The following is a 22,528-nucleotide window of genomic DNA, read 5'->3' as shown; positions in this document are numbered from 1 at the left end:
CGGTTAATGAAGCGAAGTAACTTAATAATCGTTACTATGCCGATTTTTAACTATTTTGGGATATTATTATCCTATAAAACTAAAATTTGGAATAATAATAACTAGGACAACAATGTACAATGTTTTAAGTGAATCATGTCTACAATCAAATTTTAGAAAAATAAAGTATGTTTATACAGTATCCTGTATTTACGCAATATTGCAAAGGGTGGTCAACCCTTCATTAAAATTCATTACTATAATCTAATTGTCCTGTCCTTGCATCAATGCTTATATATTGTATGATGCAATATTTATTTAAGTTGAGCAATAAATAAATCAAAACAGAAAAATTTATGTTATTTTTTAATTTTTGTAATTTTAAGTGCAAAACATCGCTATAAAAAACGTTTTCCCTTACTTTCTTAGTTAAGAAATACATACTTTATCTAGAAAAAAACAATATTGCCTTTAAATTTGTTATATTTTGTTGAAATTATTATTTACAAAAGCTTTAAACAATATATAAATATAAACATTTTTGCTTTTCCATGCAATTTTACATAAAGCTGTGGATTGTATTTTTCTTGTTTGAAAACAAGTTAAATTTTTCCTAAATAGGGAGCAAAAGTGCTCTATAAAAATATCATGTCTGTATATCTATTAGTCACATATGTCAAGTAGAAAGGGGACAATTGACTGTTTATTACACTAGTCCCTAATTTTTAATAAAGTTTCATTATTTGTTGGCTTAACAACTTTGAGTAATTAAAATGAATTTCATTTGGCTAATTCATTAAGTTTCAAACGTTTCAACCAATAATTGTAATTTACAGAAGAGGAAATTTTGTGTACCATCATTTTTGTACTATATTTTGTATTTTCATATGTGTTACTATATTATTACTGAGTTACATATGGACATACTTTTCCTTGTTTTGATAATAATAAATCAAACAGTTCAGATGCACTTTTCTTTGACAGTGATTATTAGTTTCTCTAACAGGTCTCGAGAATGAACATAATCAAAGATAAAATATTGTATAGTTCTCAAACCTATGATGTTGTTCTTCCCAAGGAGAAAAGAATTGTTGATCATCTACTGAATCTGGTTAGAGGTGACCTAGAAACTCAGGGTGACAGAGTTTGGCTTACAAAAGTTCAGACAAACCAATCATTAAAGGTAAGCTTATTAATGTTTGAGAGAATATTCCAGTATGGCTTAGAAACTGATCAGTACCCGCTAGATGGCCATACTGAAAAATCATGTATTATATTGTATTATAGACAATCGACAATTTTCTTTGAATAGCTAGTAGAATGAAAAATCATAATATTAATACCAGTTTTGTTTATCTGAGCCTTCAGCCTCTAGGGGCTAACAAAACAGGAAATAATCCTCTAATTTATTGATAAATAACTATTATTTAATCCTAATAGTTAATTGAAATTGCTTACTTAGATGTTGTAAAACAATATCAAACTTCTTTTAAAACCTAATTTAGAACAGCTGTTAAGAGATTTAAAGTGCATACAGAACATAATTTTTTTTTTAAATTCTTGTTTTAGTTATCAGAAATAGAGGGCAAGGTGAAGTCCTTTGCATCATTTCTTGTGTCAGTTGGATTCCAACCTGGGGATGTGCTGCAGATGGGATGTTCCAACCATATCTTATTCTACATTCCTGTATTGGCTGCTTGGATGATTGGAGGTACACACATTTTCAATCTTGTTTCAGTAATTTTGTTATGCTTAGTACATGCATTACTCAATTACTCTAGGGGTATTTAGTTCTTTTTAAAAAATTTAAAAAATTCCATTTTCTCCCTTATACCATTTCAAAAAATAGTTATAAACCTTCCAAGGACATATTAGAAGCTAAAGTGTAAAGGAGAACCATACCAATATTGCAGTAAGTGAGTTCCTTAGGTACAAACAGATAGATAGATATGAAGACAGACAGACTCACAAACATCCTGTTACTTTTATATAAGGATTGGTTATATGATAAGTTAACCCAATTGAAAAGTATAGTCTAATTGGGCTGTAAAAATCCTGTTAATCAATGAAAAAATCCCATTCCTTCCTAAGTTTTATATAAATAATTATTTTTTTGAAAGAAAATGACAGATGTTTCTTTTTTTATTAAGGTACAGCAAGTATGGGAAACCCAACTCTGGAAAATGACAAAATTGAACACCAGCTGCAACTGACTGAAAGTAGAGTTGTTGTATGCAGCAAAGACTACATTGACAAGTACAAAAGTCTGAAAACTGACATTATGTCTTTAATAGTTCTTGATTCTGACTCTGCTGATGATCTTACTGATGATGTTCTTTCTCTTAAAAAAATCTTAGAAACATCATCCGAAAAGTTTGAGCCTACTGAAGAGATGATGAAAGTTGATGTTGAGGATCCTGCAATTATTTTATGGACAAGTGGTTCAACTGGAACTCCCAAGGGTATTGTGCACACACAGAAAATGTTACTTGAGCTGGATCTTGTTGATTGTCTAGATTCTAAAAGAGCTTTAATATCAACAACAATGTACCATGCTGGTGGATTTGCTTTTCCTATTTACTTGGGCATCAAGAAAGGAAAATCTGTTGGGTTCATTACAGAATTTGAACCAAGAGACTTTCTTAGCCAAATAGCCAGTTTCAAGGCAGATTTTGTTATTTGCAGCTCTTTTGTTTACATTGGGATTGGAAATGTAAACGATTCTAAGCAAGAGTTTCCTTGTATGAAGAAGATTCTTCCATTAGGTGGAGCATTCAAAGATGAAACTCATGACAGGGCTATGAGTGTTCTAGGTAAACATGTTACAATTGAGCTTGTGTATGGATCAAGTGAAACTTACCTGATTACACTTTCCACTGGAGATTCAAAGAGGGAATTTGGTTTGTGTGGCAAACTTCTACCTGGTTGTCATTTATACATTGCTGATATAGAAAGTGGAGAAAAGCTAGGTCCTAATATACTTGGCAAGATCATGATTAAGACTCCAACACTACTAAAGTCCTATTTAAAGAATCCTGAAGCAGATCAGGATTTCTTTCATGCTAATGGTTTCGGATACCTCGGAGATATTGGATATTACACAGAGCAAGGAGATATTTATTACTCCTATAGAAGTAAAGAGATTTTGAGGGTTAATTCTGTCTGGTTCAGCCCTGTGGACATTGAATATCTGATTGAGAGTCAGGATGCGGTTAAAGAGGCTGTTGTTTGGGGAGACTATGATCACGATTCTGGAAATGATAAGGTTTATCTTGCAGTTGTCTTCCATGATGATGTTAGTGTTCCTTTTACAAAAAGTGACATCAAGAAGTTAGTTGAAGGAAAGCTTATTAAAGAAATGCAAATTACAGGAGAAATATACTTTTTCAAAAATATTCCTCATGGTCCTCTTATGAAGAAACTTAGAACTAAAATGAAAAAATTTGTAAAGAATATCTAATTCAAATTACTAATTTGTAAATAGTCAGATTAGGAAACCTTGCAATATCTGTTAGAACAAGATATTTCTTCATTATATTTTAATATTTTTTACTTTTGTGATAAATTATAGATATTGCTTTTTAAAGTCTAAGTTGACAGACTTATTGCATAATTTATATGATATATTTGTTTTATGTATGTATTTACCATAACAAAGTTTAAAATATATAATTCATTACATTTTGATGTAATTTTGATAAACAAATAATCTTGAATATAGTAAAACATAAAAAAAATAAAATGTACTGGTATGTTCTATCAATGTATTAATGTGTTTCATTGTTAAGATTAAGGTGCTAGGTTTGAGTCTTGACTACTATAAAAAATCACTACTGTTTTTCACCAATACACAGAAAGAAAATAAGAAATATCATATACAGCTTTAAGTGCGAAAATGATTCAAAAAAGGCCAAAAAATAAAAGAGAATCTATGTTACATTACTTTTCTTCTATTGTAATTCCATGAAATTGGGTCCAATCCTTTTATTTTGTATGGAATTACATATGATCTAAGTTTTATTATTCCCTATTAGAACATAAAAATAATAAAACTTTATTATTATTTCAAGAACTAAAACTTTATATTAAAGTCAGAGGCTAGACACAGCCATCCACAATATGAATATTCATAAAAGGGCGTAGATCTTAGCTTTTGAGATAGGAGTGGTGAGGAATATATTTAGATGGAAGAATTAAACCTACAACCAGGGTTTATCTTTAAGTGATTTTGATCTTTGTTATGGAGGTGATAATTCTGAATCCTGACAACTAGTAAAACATTACCAAATGCATTAAAAATAGTTTATATTGTTGCTATATCCGGGTTAAGACAAAAATTGTTAAAGTGGGGATAATGCCTTGGCCTAAAACAAGCGCAACTCATTACCAAGCACAGTTAAGAATTCTTAGAAAAAGGTGGTGCAATCAAAGAGTTGGTTGTATGTTTGGTGTTACTTAACCAAATTCCCCGGGACAGAAAAGGAGGTATTTGGCTCCCCTTAGTTATCCTGTGTTGTAGGACCTGGCGTTAAAGTATAATAGATATCAGCCACGCCCAATTAATTAATATATAAGTGGAAGAATCATACGAACTCTTATAGATTTTCTTATATTTATTGATATCCGTGCTAAACTTATGTAAACTCTTGCAGTATGCCTTTCCTTCCTTCACCAAGATCCATTTTCAGAGATTTAAGTCAGAAATTTTAGACTATTGGAGGTGAGCGTATTCCCACCTCCTTCCCCCTTGTATTTGCCTATGAAAGCCTACATTTAATTTTTATGACAATTATGTAAGGAAGTAGGTTAAAACAGTATATTTAAACAAGTATTATTTGAAAGTAATGATAAGATTTAAATAGATCTTTATTTGAGAAGCTTCTTATATATTTTCAAATTAAAGAATATGAAGTATCGAAGATGTACATATCTTACCAAAATGTATTTTTATTCAGGGATCTAAAGGGATAAGACAATGGCCGATAAATTGATAAGTATTTACAGTCACAAGATTACCCCATTTGTGGATTAATATTAGTTGTTGAAACCTTTGGACACTAAACTTAATGAATCAACTAATCAAAATTTAACAAAAATCCCCAAAGTTGTTTAGCCAACGAAGAAGAAAACGTTGTTATTAAACTTCGAGGACTAGCGTAATAAACAGCCCAATGTTCCCTTTTTCCCTGCATTTTTTACCTTTTTCATAAAAGTACAGACAGAATTCTAATGGCATATTGGTTATTTGTATTGTATGACGGCATTTTTTATAGGCACTATAAAGAGCTTCTAATTTGCAAACAAAAATATTAAATTAAAAGATTTTCCACTTATTTTTAAGAACCTTTGAACAACTAATACTTCAATATATATATTAAACAGGGATCTAAAGGGATAAGACAATGGCCAATAAATTGATGTGAATCCCCAATGATGATACGCTAAATTATCCCTTCCGTAGATTACAATTAGTGGTTTAAAGATTTGGACACTCAAATAAACGAAGCAACCAATCAAAATTCAATAAAAGTCCTCAATGTTAATAGCCAACAAAAAAGAAAACGTTATTATGAGACTTTGGGGACTAGAGTAATAAACAGCCCACTGTCTCCTCCCTTCCTATATATTATATTAAAATATAGAAATTCTATAAAATCTGTTTTTAATTAGATGCACCGAAAAACAATTTCTTTCCTGCTGGATGGATTTATTATAAATTTTCAGGGAATTAGGAATATAGAAAATAATGATTAAACAATAAACATCTGTTTGTGCTGCGGTCCTTGTTGTTCCAACCCTCTCAAGAGAAATCGATCCTAGAAAAGATAACCGTCTTTATTTAACCCATTAGTGACGAACCGGCTTTTAACGCCCGGTTCCAGAAAATGCCGAAAAAAAACGGTTCTCAGTTTTAGGATTGCATCATTCTCAGTTTGAATCCCCCCTCTACTACCGGGGTTTTCATTTCCCACTGGAGCAGGCAGTTTTGCTTACTTTCGTTTGCCAGTATAGCTCAACAAAATTTGAAAACCAACAAAAACGAGGTGATTTTTAAAATACCCCTCCTAACTTTTTTGTTTATGAAGTAAAGTTAGTGATTTTTTTCGTGAAATTTAAAGTTTATTGGAAACTACATTCATTTGTGAATTCGTTTTATTCAAATTATTATTTTTTATATGATTTTTTCATCGTTTTTTTACGTTCTATATAGCTCCGGCTCGGCGTGAGTAAAAATACCCGCTAGTTTTATTGCCCTGCTCGGCGCGAGTAAAGATACCCGTCCACATATAATATCAAAAGTTTTAAAACTTCTAGGAAATGGGCTTTTTTAACCGAAAAGGGCGGTACCTATAGCCAAAATCTTAAATGTGATATAAATTGTTTTGTATGTTAGTTGTAGCTCTATCAATTACATGAGGTTATGTAGTTTTCAATTACGGATTGTATCGTAGTATTAGCTACTCTACAACTCACTTTGGACGTTCAAAAATTACATTTTAAATTTTTTGGGCCAAATAACCGGGTATTTAGGACAAAACCGGGCTTTAATGCCGGGGGAAAGCACCAAAAAACGCCAAAAGCGGTTACCTATGCCGAACGGTTTCTTTACTCGCGCCGAACCAGGTTTTCATGCAACTTTCCTGTGCACGCCACTAGAGCAAAACAAAAAAATTGGAATTCCGTTTTTACCATAACAAAGCTTCCCTGAAATTTTCAGCTCGATCGGTCCATAAAAGTGGCGCTCGGCACTAGTGGCTACGCCCCTAGAGGCCTTTAGGGGTAAAGGATGAGGGGAGAGTCGAATATAATGACCTATAAGAAGCTTCACTGTAAAGGAGACAATATCGTTTCATCGGTTAGTGAGATCCTTCGGGACAGACGAAAAACGCTTACTACTATATATATTAGGATTTGTTTCTTTAAAAACTGAAATCGAAACTGTAAGGTTCATAGGGGCGTAGCCGATAGTTGTAGTGTAAGCCCAGATCTTTAAAAGTTCAGTCCAATAAAAGGTCTTTCTTTGCATCAATAATTACAATAATTGATTGAACAATCTTTTTTCTAGAAGTCCGCCTCTTTTGGGCCAAAACATTCCCCCTACTCTATTTTGCATCTAAAATAGCAAGATTATGAATCATTTTTTAACATCTTAAGTTATGACTTGAGCTGAGATTAGAATTTATCACTTTCATGACAACAAGCGAATGTGATGACGACGTCTTAAGACACGGGCGCAGAGGGTCAATTTGGTTTTTATATGATTTTAAAATGTTGTGAAAATATCGTATCCACCTATTCCTGAAAACTAGTGGTTGAACCCATGTGCACTAAAGCTTTATTTGTGAGAATTCATATTTTAAATCAGGGCTTTTGTACAAATACATAAAGGGATAAGACAATGGCAGATACATTAATGTACATGATAATATGATATAAAATATTGCCACTTCTATTGGTGATTGAACCGTTTTAACACTCAACTTAATGAAACAACTAATCAAAATGAAAAAAATCCTATTTCTATTTAAAACTAAAATTGAAAATAAAGGTTCGACTTCTTCCAAAAACTAGTTGTTTACCATTTGCTGTCTAACAGAATATTATTTAAAATAAATAAAGATCTGTATATCTATTCATCTATCTATCTATCTATCTGTATGACTATACATTTGACATATATGTATAGGTCCACTTGAGAATATTTTCCTCTCCAAATATCTATCCATCTATCTATAAATCTATCTATCTATCCATCATCTATCTATCTGCATGACTCTACCTGTGACACATATAGGTCCACTTGAGAATATTTTCCAAATATCCAACATCCCAACTTTGCTTTGTACATATCTAAAAGTAGGTAAAGATCATTTCTACACAAAATTTGATACATTTTATCCAGGTAGGGAGGGGACATTGGATTGTTTATTACACTAGTCCCCAGAGTTTGAAAATATTGTTATTTTATATTGTTATCTTATTTATTGACTTAACAACCTTAGGGACTTTTGTTGAATTTTTATTAGTTAGATCATTAAGTTCAAACGTTTCAACCACTGATTTTAATCTACAAAAGAGGTAATTTTGTGTATCATCATTGGAAATTTAAATTAATTTATTGCCCATTATCTTATCCCTTTATATCCTTGCATTTTATCATTAAGATAGAATATTCAAACATCTATTTAGAGAGGGAAAGGTCAGCTGCAGTCAAATTAATAAAAATTCCAGTATTACCCTAATAAATAATAATTGTTCCAAAAACTAGACCTAATTTGTAGTCTATTGCCCTATGAGTTGCAGGACTTATTAGAATGATGTTTTGAACTTATTATTTTATTATTCAGTTAAAGAGTATCTACTCAATAAGAATACATTTTTCAAAATTATTTTATTTTTAATAAAAAGAGGTAAATCTAAAGTATAAGTATAGTTATGTATATGTGTGTGTGTAGATAAAAGTTATTTAATTAAATTTCTTGTAACTTGTTATACTAACAACAACTTAATCAAACTTTCCTTTTCAGTGGCAACCTCTAGCTACCTTTATACCCAGAGAGAGAGGGGACAATTAGATGTTTATTACTCTGCACCCCAAAGTTTATAATCACGTTTTTTCATTTGTTTACTAAAAACTTTGGGGACTTAAGTTAATTTTGATTGGTTGCTTTATTAAGTTAAGTGTCCAAACGTGTCAACCACTAATTGTAATCTATGGAAGATGTAAATTTGTTTGTCATCATTGGGAATGTATATCAAATTATTGGTAATTGTCTTATCCCTTAGATCTCTGCTTTATACCACTATCTATCTATATTTTTATTCGTAGCGATGCCTTCTTCAAAATGGTAATGTCCTCCAAATACATGACTAAAAAAAAATTGGGAAACACAATTTTTCAGTATGGATTTGAAACCGATTAACGTCCGCTGAATTAATACCGGTTCTCAGTCATACTATAAAAACAGTGGCAACCTCTAGCTACCTTTATACCACTATCTCTCTATATTTTTATTTATAGTAAAGCCATCTTTGTATTGTAAATGTCAGTATTTCTGTATGTCTAAAATGAATCAGGAAAACACGATTCATAAGTTAGCAGAAAACGATTGATATTTGTTATGTGAAAATTTACATGACCTGAGATAGTTTACTTATTTATGATATTGTTTTTTTCCCATATTAATTACTATATTTCTTATCATAAATTTGAATGAAATTTCTAAGACTCCCACAACCAATGAACATTAAATTAAAAAGGAACTTACGTTTTAACCTAAAAGTGTATGTCCTTGCAAAAACATACTTTCTTGAGTTGCTTATCCATGTTTATAATTCAAAGTATTATGATTACTGTCTGTTTTAATGCAAGTCAGGTATAATATTATTAAAAAAGAGCTACTTCAATTAAATTTTACGCCAAGTATATTTGCATATCCCCTGACAGAGAAGAAATAAGAACTGTTTAACTGTCTTTATATATGGCACAGTTGTGTCCCAATCATTTACCTATCATCTCTCAAACAACTTTAAGTACATTTTTTGTGGAGGATTATTTTTCTATGGAAGATTTTTCTTAAGAGGGTGGTGGTACCTCTTCAAAAAATGGTTATAAACCTACCCAGTACATTGTAAAGGAGAACCATATTGATACAGCGGTTAGCAAATACCTCAGAACAGACAAATATAGATATAGACATCCTGTTACTTTTATATAAGGTTATGTTCTTTTTATATACTTATTTCTCTCTCTCTTCTTTTTTTTTTCATTCATTCCCATTTTATTCTAAACATAAATCAATGTCCATCTTCCTCATTGAATGTCTGTACTGCAAAAAAATTTGTTGTCATATATTTTTTATGGGTGGTTGATCAGTTGGAAAGAATTTTAATGTTAGAGGTAGATTTGAAATCTGCATCAAACTTTAAGGATTTTTTTTAAAATTCTTTATCTAAAAGCGAAATTACAATTTAAGTTAAATAATTTTGACATCTGTGATTGATGGATTGAAAACTATCTGCGCTCTGATTGGAGAAGCTTAAGTGTCTTATACCATTCAACCAATTAGAGCGCAGGTAGTTCCCAATCCACCTATCACGGATGTCAAAATTAATTAAATTAAATTGTATTTGCGCTTTTAAATAAAGAATTATACAAAAACGAATTTTATAGAAAAAAATCCTTAAAATTTAATGCAGAATTCAAATCTACCTCTAACATTAAAATTCTTTATAAAAACTTAAAAACTTATATAACAAAGGCTTCAAGGATACTGCTTGAATTTTTTTCAAAGGCTATAATTTAGAAAAAAGAGTTTTATTAGGTAAATTATTTCCTCAAAAAAACATAAAAAAAAAAGAAGAAAACGCGTATATTTAGAGTATCTAAAAAGAAAATATTTCCTTAATTTTTTTTCATAACTGTTGAAGGTTTTTTATACAGTGCAGGACAGTAACAGGAGGGTTGTAGGATGAAAGAGTTGAAAATATTGAATCTTACATCCATGATTCAAATAACAAACGTGTAGAAAGGGTGGTTTCTACATTTCTGAAATGTTTTGTAGTTTTAAAACAGCAAAAATAGATTATTAATAACTAATGAATAGGCCCAAAGGAGCCTTTTGATGCATTTGAGAGATGGGTTAGTGAAAGTCTATTCTCCACTTTTAATTTCATTTTAAAAAAGAAAGATAACTTTTTATTCTAGTGGTAGGGTTGGGAAAGGAGCATTATAAATATTTGTTTCTGGACGATTCATCCTAGCAGGTAGTAGGTATCCCCCCACCCCCCTTGTCTTATAAAGCTTTTCTTGGACCTATAGCAGATGTGTCCATAAAGTTTTTTTTTACATCTCATCATACTAAATATCTTATTCTTCATGTTGTTTCCCAATGCTCCTATGTTAAGCATCTAAGTCAATTTATGAAAAAGCTTCCAATTTTGAATACTTTCTGTAATAACTTAGAAATATATAATAAATAATATGTAATATAGAATCTGTATAAAAAATAAAAAATGTATTATTTGCTTGATAAATGTATTCTACATATGGACGTCTTTCATTTTGTTCAAATTTTTTTTTCTATTCCTCTTTTAGCAGCTTTGTTTAAATATATTGAAGACAAAATATTTTTTTTTAAAAAGTCCTGGACCAATGTTCTATCATAAAGCTGCTCAATAACTAATATAACTAATTTGATTATTATTAATATTTTTGTCAACTTCATATAAACTTTTGGTTATAAATATTTATAATAATGTCTCATGCCTATATTTTTTTAGACAAAATGAATTGAAAATGATTGCTAAAATCGAAATATATCTTCATGTCTTAGAATAGTGTAATTTTTTTAAAAATAGGTTGAAAAACATACTAACTTTAAAATATTCTATCCTCCATGTTTTTCCCATGCATTCTCCACAGAATCCCTATTTTTTAAACTCAAATAAGGGTTATCTTTGAATACCTATGTACAACCTTTTGTAAGTATGATGTTAGCAGGTATTCCAGGGCAGAACAGAGAGGATGGGGACCCACCACCAGCAGGATCTCCCCCTCCAGGTTCTCAGATACCCATACCACAACCATCAGGTGACACTATTCAACAAGAAAATATAGATGAGGTATCTTTTTTTAAAAATAGGTCTTACAAGTCAGATTACTTTAGGGTTCACAAAAAGCTGGCCAATTTAATCAATAGTTCGTCCAGAATAAACTTTCTTCAAAGCTGTATAAATTTCAAGATCCTCCCTCCCAATTCCAAAATAAAATGTAACCACAATCCACGATTCTCACAAGAAGCTTCAAAAATATTCACAGAAAATCTTGAATTTATCAGCTTTGAAAATTTAAAGATTGGTTTAAGGGAAGAAAGACTGTATTCAAAAAAATGTAAACTTGAACTTAAAAAATCAAAAATACATTTACACAGCCTTATCTTAGAACCAAATTTGCACGTTTTTTTAATACCAGGTTAGCACAGGACAAACTTGTTCTAAGTAAACAGGCTGTAAACAAGCACAAACAAAAATTGATTTTCCTTTTTAAAAAAGAAAATAGGCCCCTCCCTCCGCATTTAAAAACCAGCTTAACAAATGAAGAAACAAAACAAAAAAAGAAAAATAGGAAATTCATCAAAAGAAATCGTTATAGGAAGCTTAAAAAGAAAATTGATCGCAAAATGCAACTACCTTTAGTAACCAATTTTAGTGATATTGAGGTAACCAAAGACATGGAAAGTTTATTAAACAAAGGTTTAAATTATGCCATTGTCCCTAAAACCATTAATACAACTCAGATTATTGCAGGTTTTGAGAGAATGGGACGCACAATGAACTGGATGGACAAAATCAATAAAGAAAAAGAGTCAAATGAAGAGAGGGAACTTGACCTATCTTTGACTGACAATTTTATTAAGGTTCCATGGAAACCAACCAACATTAGACAACCGCAAGGTACCCCAACAGCTGACCTGACAACCTTTTTAAATGGTAGTTTATCTTGCGTTTTAGGCTCAGACTTGAAAAAAACACACAGGAATCTACCTGTAAATGAAAGAGCAGCCATGGACAAGCTAGTTAGTCTACAAAAATCCAGAGTCATTACCATCAAACCGATGGACAAAATGGGTGGGGTAGCAATTCTTAACACCCCAGAATACATTTCAGGAATGGAACAGCTTTTAAAAGCAGAATTCAAGGACGAAAATGGTACTAATCATCTTTACTTTAGGACTTTAGAGGCCGTTGAAGCAGATCAGCTGCAATTCAACCATTTGGAGGAGCTTAAGGACATTGTCAGGAAAGGTAGGCAAAGAGGCTGGATAGGAGAGGACGAAGCAAAGTGGCTAGTCCCCGACCATTTCAGCCCAGGGAGGCTATATGGACTTGTAAAAGACCACGTGGACCCAGCTAAATGGCCAGCTGGAGGAAAAATCCCCCCCCTACGCCCTGTTGAATCAGCATCAGGTACAACCTTTGAAAATTCAAGTCATTTTGTTGATTATCATAGTAACCATTTAGTTAAGGATATACCCAGCTTCATTGAAGACACACCAGATCTTCTCAGATTCATAGAATCTGAAAATCAGAAAGGTCCACAACCTGCAGGTTGTGTGCCAGTCACTCTGGATGTTACAGCTCTATACACAAACATACCTATAGACGAGGGAATGCATTATTTTCAGGAGTTTTTAGATAAGAGAGAAGATAAAACAGTTCCAACTGCATTTTTAATAACTCTTTTAGGTATGGTGCTCAGTTGTAATATCCTAACTTTTGACAACAAATTTTATTGGCAGGAAGTAGGAGTGGCAATGGAAACCAGGGTTGCCCCCACATTTGCTAATATTTTTATGTCTGTTATAGAAGGTAGAATGCTTAGAACTTGGAGAGGCCAAGCCCCAGCATGGTACAGACGGTTCATAGATGACTGCATTATGCTGTGGACTGGATCTGAAGTAGAACTTTTAAATTTTTTAGAACATATAAACAACATACATCCCCTGATTAAATTTAAAGCCTCTTATGATTTTCAGAGTAAAAAAGTTGAATTTTTGGATACTGTAATTTCCATAACTGAACAAGGATTTATTAGGACATCCCTTTTTACAAAACCTGGCAAGAAATGTACATATCTCTTGCCATCAAGCTGTCACCCTGGTCACATCACCCAAAACATTCCCTACTCTTTAGCTCTAAGACTCAAACGAATCTGCTCTGACAATTTAGACTTTTTAGCACACCTGGACATATTACAAGAAAAACTGTTAGGAAGAGGTTACAAACAAAACTTCATAGATAAAGCTTTTGAAAAGGTCAGTAATCTACCCAGAGCAACAGCATTGATAAAAACCGAAAAAAATCCGGTAAAGAGAGTTGTACTCTCACTTCAATTTGATCCCTACCCAATATTTCTAATATCTTGTTTAGGTTTTGGAAAGTCATGATACAGAATCCACACCTCAAAAGAACCTTTCCAGATCCACCAATGATTTGCTGGTCCAGACCAAAAAATCTACGGGATTTTTTAATTAAGGCACAACTCCCACCAGTAATTACAGAGAGAAGGTCAAGCAGGGTTAAAAATGGATTTTCCCACTGTGGTAGAAATTGTAAAATGTGTCACAATTCCCCCCGGTTTTGTAAAAGTGTCATAAACACTAAAACCAATGAAATCTTCCCTATTTTAAGCACTCTAGACTGTACTAGTAAAAACGTTATGTATCTTATTACTTGTAGGAAAAACAGTGGATCCTGTGCAGTTAGGAGACCTCAGTATGTGGGCCAAACAAGTAGAATGATCTCCAGCCGTTTTAACGAGCACAGCCACACAATTAGCACTGGATCAACTACAGTTGGAAGTCATTTCAAGGCCCAAGGACACAATCTACAGGACTTGGAAATTGTCCCAATAGAGAAAATAAGAAGCACAGACTTTGGATACGCCTAGCTAGGGAAAAACTTTTGATTAGGTCTTTTGATTCTGCTCTCAATAAAATTGTGTAATTTGCTTCACCCAACAAACATTTAATCATCAATTAAACAAAAAAATCCTTTCTCAAACAAGACCCATCTTTCCAACAAATTTCTTTTTCAACACATAACACTTGTTTGCAGTTTCAGAGATCTACTAAAAACCCTCATCATTTAGTTTGTAAAAAATATTTTATTTCTGAACATTTCTTTAAACTCAAATTAACTGTGTGCATTTGCAAATTTTTATAAAAAAAACTTTTAAAACACAGTTAACATTTCAAAGGATTAAGCTTCTTTGATATTCAGGTTATCTTTTAACTCAAATCAATTGTTTGCATCATCAAATTATACTTCCAAAATTCTCAAATAAGTCAACATTTTATACCATGTAGTTTTCATTTCATGTTTCATCAAAAAAATGTACACATTTTTTCACTTTTTTGGTTAATTCAAAAGAACACCAATTCTTCCTCCATCCTAAAACCTAAACAAAGCAGGATATCATAAAGATTAAAATTTTTCCCATCTCAGGAATAACTCCACCCATTTTTTTAACATTTTTTTAACAGATTTCAAAATCCAAATCTCCACCCATAAACAACCAAGGACAAAGATTAATCCACAACCTTTTCATAACCCCCCCACTCCTCCCACTTTTTTGTCTCCTCCCAGTTTTTTTCTGTCTCCGCCTTCAACCAAACTCACCATCCAAAACTCCGCCTATTTCCTAACCATCAAAAAAATTCCTTTAATAAAAACTATGCCCCGCCCCATAACTCAAACAAGGCCAAGAATTATTCCCTACTCCTCCTTTTTAAAAAACTAATGTTTTAATCTTTTATTTCAAACTTTTTCAGTAGTCATCTGTATTCTATGGTGATACCTAAGATTCAAAATAATTTGTGACATTGTTCTATATAAATGTATGTTTAATATCTTTGATCATATTTGCTGTTATCTAATGTCTCATGCCTATATTTTTTTAGACAAAATGAATTGAAAATGATTGCTAAAATCGAAATATATCTTCATGTCTTAGAATAGTGTAATTTTTTTAAAAATAGGTTGAAAAACATACTAACTTTAAAATATAATAAAGTTTTAGAAATAATAATTCAAATAAGTTTCGCCTCACTGTTTGCTGACAAATTTGAAATAAATAAGCTTTTTTTTCTCTTTTTTTCAACAAAAATACTAATAAAAATTTAACAATTTGTTATTGCTGCGCTGTTTATGGGGAAAATTGTCCTTTCTTTATTGATTTTTTTTTACTTTTATCTTGTTATTGCTGCGCTATCTAAAGACAAGATATAATTATCAAATAAAAAATATAATTCAATTTCTCTATAATGCCTGCAAAGGGAAATATGACGAACCCTTCCCGGTGGTATTCAAATACAACTGCAAAAAATATTCATAAAAATCTTCTAAAAAAAAATTTTTAAATCTTCCACAATTCAGAAAAGATTCTTTAAAAAAATATATGTGATGAATGACTAAATGTTTCTTGTTTAATATTTGATAAAAAGTCAGATAAGTTAACAAAAATTAATATTTGAGATTTATAGCTAAAAATTTTTATAAAGTGTTATTACTTTTAAAGTTTATTGGCTCTTAGTTGCTGCGGTCTTTGGACGTTTTAAATTTCGGTTTTGATATGTGAATAATATCTTTATTAGTTTAAATTCAATTCAATAAATTACAGAACAGCCTTTTGCCTCCTGTTTAATTATATGTACATCAGCAAGAGTAATGCCTTGGCCTTAACATTCCACTAAACCGGAATTCAAGAAAAGTTTAAAGTTTTTAATTTACTGATTGATATTCATAGTTAGTGTTAATATATGGACATATAATGATAACCTTTGCCTTGGTCCATCCATCTACTCAAAAATATTGGACTCCAATATTTGATCATATAAGCTCAAACAATAAATATAATATTCATGGAGCCATTGTTTCAAAATTAAATAGGCTATTGAATCTAAGGAAAGATTGACTATGAAAAGCTGTTTATGTGCCTATAAAAATATATTTATCTAATACAAATGATCCATCATAGGCAAATAAACTAAATTACCTATTGCAGGCCAGTAAACATTTTAATTGGCCAATGGTAGGCCAGTATGACGTAATTTGTATAGGCACTAAAAACATTCTTGACTAAGATAATTTTTTTCCCCAATGATCTTCAATCATAAAAGGACAATTGCTTCGGTGAAGTCTAAGTACTGATTGTTGTATGGGAGATGACGAGTTCAAATCTAAGCCATAATGATGTCGTACCCAGGAAGGAAGGGGACAATGGCCTGTTTATTACACTAGTCCTCAAAGTTTTATAAAAAACGTTTTCTTATTCTTTAGCTTAACAACTTTGGGGAATTATATAAAAAAATATTGGTTGGTTCATTAAGTAGAGTGTCCAAACGTTTTAACCACTAATTGTAATCTATAGAATGGGTGATTGTGTGCATATATTGGAGATTCAAATCAATATATCGGCCATTGTCTTATGTCTTTAGATTCCTAAGCCGTATATCTTGCTATGTCAGATGTGTGACACTATTAGAAGGATAAATTCTATGACAATGACACATGTGCAATCATTTGGAGGAATAATGGTACAGGGGGTCTTTACTACAAAGTTGATCAATATAAAGTCTGTTAGCTTTTATACATTTGATCATAACATTACATTTATTTGGCAATAACGCTCTCAAAAAAGATTACTTAGTCTTGTAAAGAAACTGTTTCAGTGTCTGAGGTCAAAAATGTCTGTTTTGTAAGCATTTTGACGGAATTATGGCCAAATACATGAAAACAAATAGATAACTAACAGACTTTATGTCTGTCTGAATGTATTTCTGTCTCTATGTCTGTCTGTCTGTCTGTCTGTCTGTATGTATGTCTATCTATCTGCGTGTATGTATATATCTATATCTGTCTGTCTGTCTGTATGTATGTATGTCTGTCTGTATTTCTGTCTGAATGCCATAATAAGGGTTCTTGATAACCATTGGACCCTGGAATCTAGAGGCTACTTAGAATACCCTAAAATTTGTGTCCAGATACATTAAATCCAATTGATTAGAGATGGAAAATGTATATTTGTGTATTTAAAATGTATTAGGTACACAAAATTATAATTTCTTCTCATATTTGAAAGTCATCCATATCAAAGGACTCCAAGATGAAAAGTAGTTTGAGTAAATATACAAATAGAATTATTCTAATAACAGAATAACAAATATTAGTTTAATTTTCAATCTTCCGTTTCTGTCCTGTTTGATATTGAAATAAAAAGTATATTCAAAAATACTTTAGAGCTGGTTTTTAATTAAGAAAATCCTTGGAAGCATTAACAAATTAAGCCCTTCTTTTACTCTTTTTGTTTGGTTTACTAACATTGACATTTGACGGTATATAACAGTGCCCTGGCATTATAGTTAATTTAAACCTTCTTATTTTTTTTCCTACCAACTTTATTATTATTTTTGTTTCTGAATTCTGAGATAGCAGGGTGGGGGGAACATATTAGCTCCCACCCCCCAAATTAAGGTTAGTAAAAAAAAAACAGTAACAAGCCCTTTTCACTCCACAGGGGGGAGCATAGGCCGCTGACAATTCGTCAGTGTTTCTGTAACAATGTGGCCTATGGATATGGGATAGGGTTGTCAGCCCTAAGCCCTATGATTGCGGTGTAAAGCGTCCATTTGCCATCAGACAACCAACCCTTTGATTGCACGACCTTTGTCTGAGAAGTCCTAACTGTGCATGGTAGTGAGTTGCGCCTGTTTTGGGCCAAGGCATTCCCCCTACTCTAACTATTTATGTCGCGCACCTGACATAGCAGCAGTAGGAACAATTTTTAACGTCTTTAGTTATGACGCGGTGTCGGACCGAGATTCGAACCTATCACCTTCCCGACGACGAGCGGATGCGCTACGTGTTGAGCCACGGTCGCTAATTAAGGTTAGTATTCAACTATATATTTTAACAATAGTCTTAGCTGCTTTAACATTAACTATAGAATTGCGGGGCTGTTCTAACTCTTACCTTACCAAACCTATGAAAGAAAATTCAATCCTTTTTTTTTTAAACCTTAAACTTGAAGAAATAAATGTAAAAAAACACCGTGATTATTTCTTATTATGATAATTACATAGCTATGTTATTTAGCTTGTGCTTCTTATGATTAAAATTGTCATAGTTTCAAAGTTTTTGCTATAAAACATTTTCTAATTAATCAATTAGAGCAAACTTGAATTAAACAAATTTATAAAACTAATCCTTTGCATTGCAAGGAAAACAAATCCTATAAAAGAAAAAAAGAGCCTTCTTGTAAACTCTTAATTATGTTTTCAACTGTGTTCATTATAAAACTTATAAAATTTGATATTTAAAGAAAAGATGAATATATCTTTCATATTTATTCCTGCTTATTTAAATAATCATTATGTAATGCATTTAATTTTAGTTAGAAATAAAATTTAAAAAAAAACTGTGGAATTTTTTTCTAGGGGTGATTTCTAATCGGAGAATGTTGATACACTTGACTCTCCAAATATAGTTATACACCTAAGAGAAGCTACAATTTTAAAGGAGAACCTTACAAAACAGACATACTCTTAGACATCTTTAAACTTTATACTTTTGTGTGCCCCTAACATACAGGGGCACTGTATTCAAAGAAATAAGAAGAAAATATGCTAATAAAATCCAAAGGCTTAAATCTAAAAGTAAAATATCCTAAAACCATCAAATAGACCTAAAAAGGAAAAGTTAAAAAGATCAGTATGGTATTGAAATCATAAGCTTCAGACAAAAATCTTACTACTTTATATTATACATACAAACTTAAAAATTAATCAATTTAGGATTATCAATATCCTAGAAAAGAATGGATTTAAAAATGAGGGCTGAAACAAACAAAACAAAGTTTAGATTGTAATTTCAATTAAATTATAAACTTGTATACAAATTTTCCTGATAGAAAGTAGAAATTAATAAAGTTTGAAATAATACAAAATCATTAACAATTTCCTTATTTTCTTTTTTATTGGAATGCTTGATATCCGCAGGATTAGAACCGGTTCTCAGCAATACTAATAATGCATGTATTACAGTTAATTTTCCACGAATATTAAAATGATAAAAATCATAGAATTTATATTAATATTGTTAGCCCGGGAATTCAGGCTCTAGGGATAACAAAACTGTTTTTATCTCATGAATTTTTTAGTTTGCTGTGTATAATACAATGCGATAAATAACTAATAAATCTCTATAATTGTTAGGCCTTAGCGTTAGTTAATTCATTTTTGTTTTAAAGTGCGCAAATGTTGTTGTAAGTTATTTGTATAAAAAATTTAATAAATTTTCAGTACTTTATTAACGTTTTGATATATTAAAGTCACTTTGAATTTAGCAAAGCGTTTGTGAGCAAAGGTCGTATTATAATGATTGATGTTATTTATGAATTTTTAAACGCATATAGAAAATAAAAATGGTTGTTCCAGTCAAAACGACAATTTGCATATACAATAAATCGAAGATTTAATCTTTATTTGATTATTGAAAAGAAATTCTAGAGGGATGCCATATATCTTATTAATATACAGTAATATTGCAATACAGTAATATTTTAAATTTTAAAAGAAAAAGTAAAAAAAAATATTTTGGGGGGTAGAAATTTTCTTTTTTGGGGGGGTGGCCCCCGGCCCCCCCCCCCCCATCATTTTTTAATTTTAGTAAAATAATTTTTTTTTTCTTTTCATTTTTTAGGTTTTATTTTCATTTTTTGGTGGTTTGGGGTGTCCCACCCCCCCCCCCCCCCAAAAAAAATAGTTATAAACCTTACCGGGACCTATGAGAAGCTACCCTGTTAAGGAAAACCCGATCGTCTCAGTGGTTAGCGAGATCCTTCGGTACAGACACACAAACAGACAAACATCCTGTTACTTTAGTATATATGCCTGAATTATTCCTACACTGTGTTCTAATTGGCCCAATTTACATATAAGTTATCTAGATGTGAAAATATTGAAATGCCTGCCCATTAGAGTAAAATAATAGAGGTGGAATGGGTTGAATAACTGTATGTCCCCATCCCGACTTTTAATTGGGTCTTTGAAAACTGACCAATAGTGTAAGGATTATTAACACAGCCAAGTCGCTTCTAAAGAGCAGAAAGCAATTTGCTAGCAGACAAAAAAGGTCCCCAACAGGTGGATCCAGGTAGTTGTCTGGTTATACATCCACATTTATACATTTATTGGCAGCCCTTAATGTTTCCCCTGTGGCTAGCCTACAGGAGGAGGATGCACTTTACAAAATGCACAATTCACAAAACTTTTGTTCTTTTTTCAAAACTTAATTCATTGGAAAGTTTAAGCAGAGAGTGAGTGAATCATGCATAAAGGAATAAATTCCTAAGCAAAGTTTTTAGTCTGATTTTACATTTCAAAGTCTTATTTACCAGGGATCTAAACCAATAAGACAATGGACGATAAATTGATGTACATCCCAAACAATAATACAAAATTATAACCTTCTTAAAGATTACAATTAGTGATTGAAACTTTTGGATACTCAATTCAATAGACCAACCAACCAATTAAATTCAAAATTCAATTAAAAGTCCCCAAAGTTGTAGCACTGACAAATAAGAAAACGTTATTATAAAACTTTGGGTACTAGTTTAATAAACAGCCCAATGTCCCCTCCATCCCTGCTATTTAGCAATCTTATTTTCTGGATCTTAAATGATAAGACAATGTATTAAAACTTAATATATATCTCTAATGATAACAAATACCCCTTCTGTAATTCATAAATATAGGTTAAAAAGTATAGGCACTTCTAGGTGAGGTAAAAAATCAGCATGTTACCTCATAAAAATGAGTGATTATCCAGGGGTTTTCTTTCCTACTACTCCTCTCCTCATCCCTCATTTTTTTGACTTCAGAATTTATTTGAGCAACTTTCTCCCCTCACTAATTCTAGTTTGATTCAATAAATCAAAATTCATAAATATTACCCAGAGCTTTTAAGCAAACCATTAAGATAACTTGGCTATTAAAGTGTCATTTACAGTCTAATGTTCCCACCCACTTAGTTATTGAACCATTTGTTAAAGATTTTCAATTTAATGAATTTATTTTTTCAAAGATTTCATAATTCCATTAGCTCTGGAATTAGTCGATTGAGTGGATTATATGAATGGATATATTATTACTTGGATCTTACACCAGCTTTTCATGTTTTCTAATAAAGTGAAACACGCAGCGGGCTAAAATAATGATTCTGCCCTCTTTAACCCATCCCCTCCCCTTCAACTGGATTAATGAACTGATCAATAAATGAATGAGGGAACATAAATTGGCGACATTTCCCCCCCTGTCATAGTATCCACATATTTTCTACATCCATTGTTGTATGGCTGGGTAGGTGCCAAAGAGAAGTAAAAAGACACAAATAAAATTCATCTATTTTTATTGAAAACTTTCACTTTTAAACCTAGAACGCAACCTATGATGCAACAGGATTAATTCTACTTTCTTCAAGCTTTAAAAAACAAAAAGATTATATAATTTCTAGAGTTTTTTTTGTTTATTTCAATTCTTAGGACGTATAACTGAAAAATAATCAAGATTATAATACTTTTTCTCGTATTCATTCGAATCCGGTGGATGGGAACCGGTTCTCATCCATACGAAAAAACTATGTCTAGCATCGTTTTATATCCAGCTTGCTACGAATATAAAAATGTACAATCATAAGATTGAATCATTCTATATCTGCGGAAAGCTGTTTATAATACGATGCGATAAATATATTTTCTATGTAAAAAGATCTTCATTGGTTGAGTTTTCTTCCTTTGCCAAAACAAAAATAGGGGAGGAGGAAAATATTGGGACAGTTATTTATAATTTTTAGTTGAACCCAGTAATAGTGTCGGACTGATTATGACGTAAAAAAAATATTAGCCAATGAGAGGCCATTATTGACCAATGGTAAAATTTATAGTGCCCTCAGATTGGCTAGTTATTTTTTTTACGTCATAATCAGT

The 22,528-nt window shown here is 31.5% G+C and overlaps 1 protein-coding gene across 1 annotated transcript; it reads left to right on the top strand.

Moving 5' to 3' along the window:
- The first annotated feature begins 925 nt into the window (after positions 1–925).
- LOC145324368 (uncharacterized) lies at positions 926–3,817 on the top strand. Its single transcript, XM_080166973.1, has 3 exons — positions 926–1,162; positions 1,549–1,690; positions 2,130–3,817. Exons 1-3 carry the CDS (start codon positions 995–997, stop codon positions 3,437–3,439), a joined length of 1,620 nt encoding a protein of 539 aa, XP_080023099.1. The 5' UTR covers positions 926–994; the 3' UTR covers positions 3,440–3,817.
- The last annotated feature ends 18,711 nt before the right edge of the window (positions 3,818–22,528 follow it).

Source organism: Acartia tonsa, chromosome 7 (assembly GCF_053477335.1).
Source record: "Acartia tonsa isolate MP-2025a chromosome 7, ASM5347733v1, whole genome shotgun sequence".
Taxonomy (NCBI): domain Eukaryota; kingdom Metazoa; phylum Arthropoda; class Copepoda; order Calanoida; family Acartiidae; genus Acartia; species Acartia tonsa.
The sequence above is the reverse complement of the archived record's forward strand: the minus strand, read 5'-3'. Positions and strand labels throughout refer to the sequence as shown.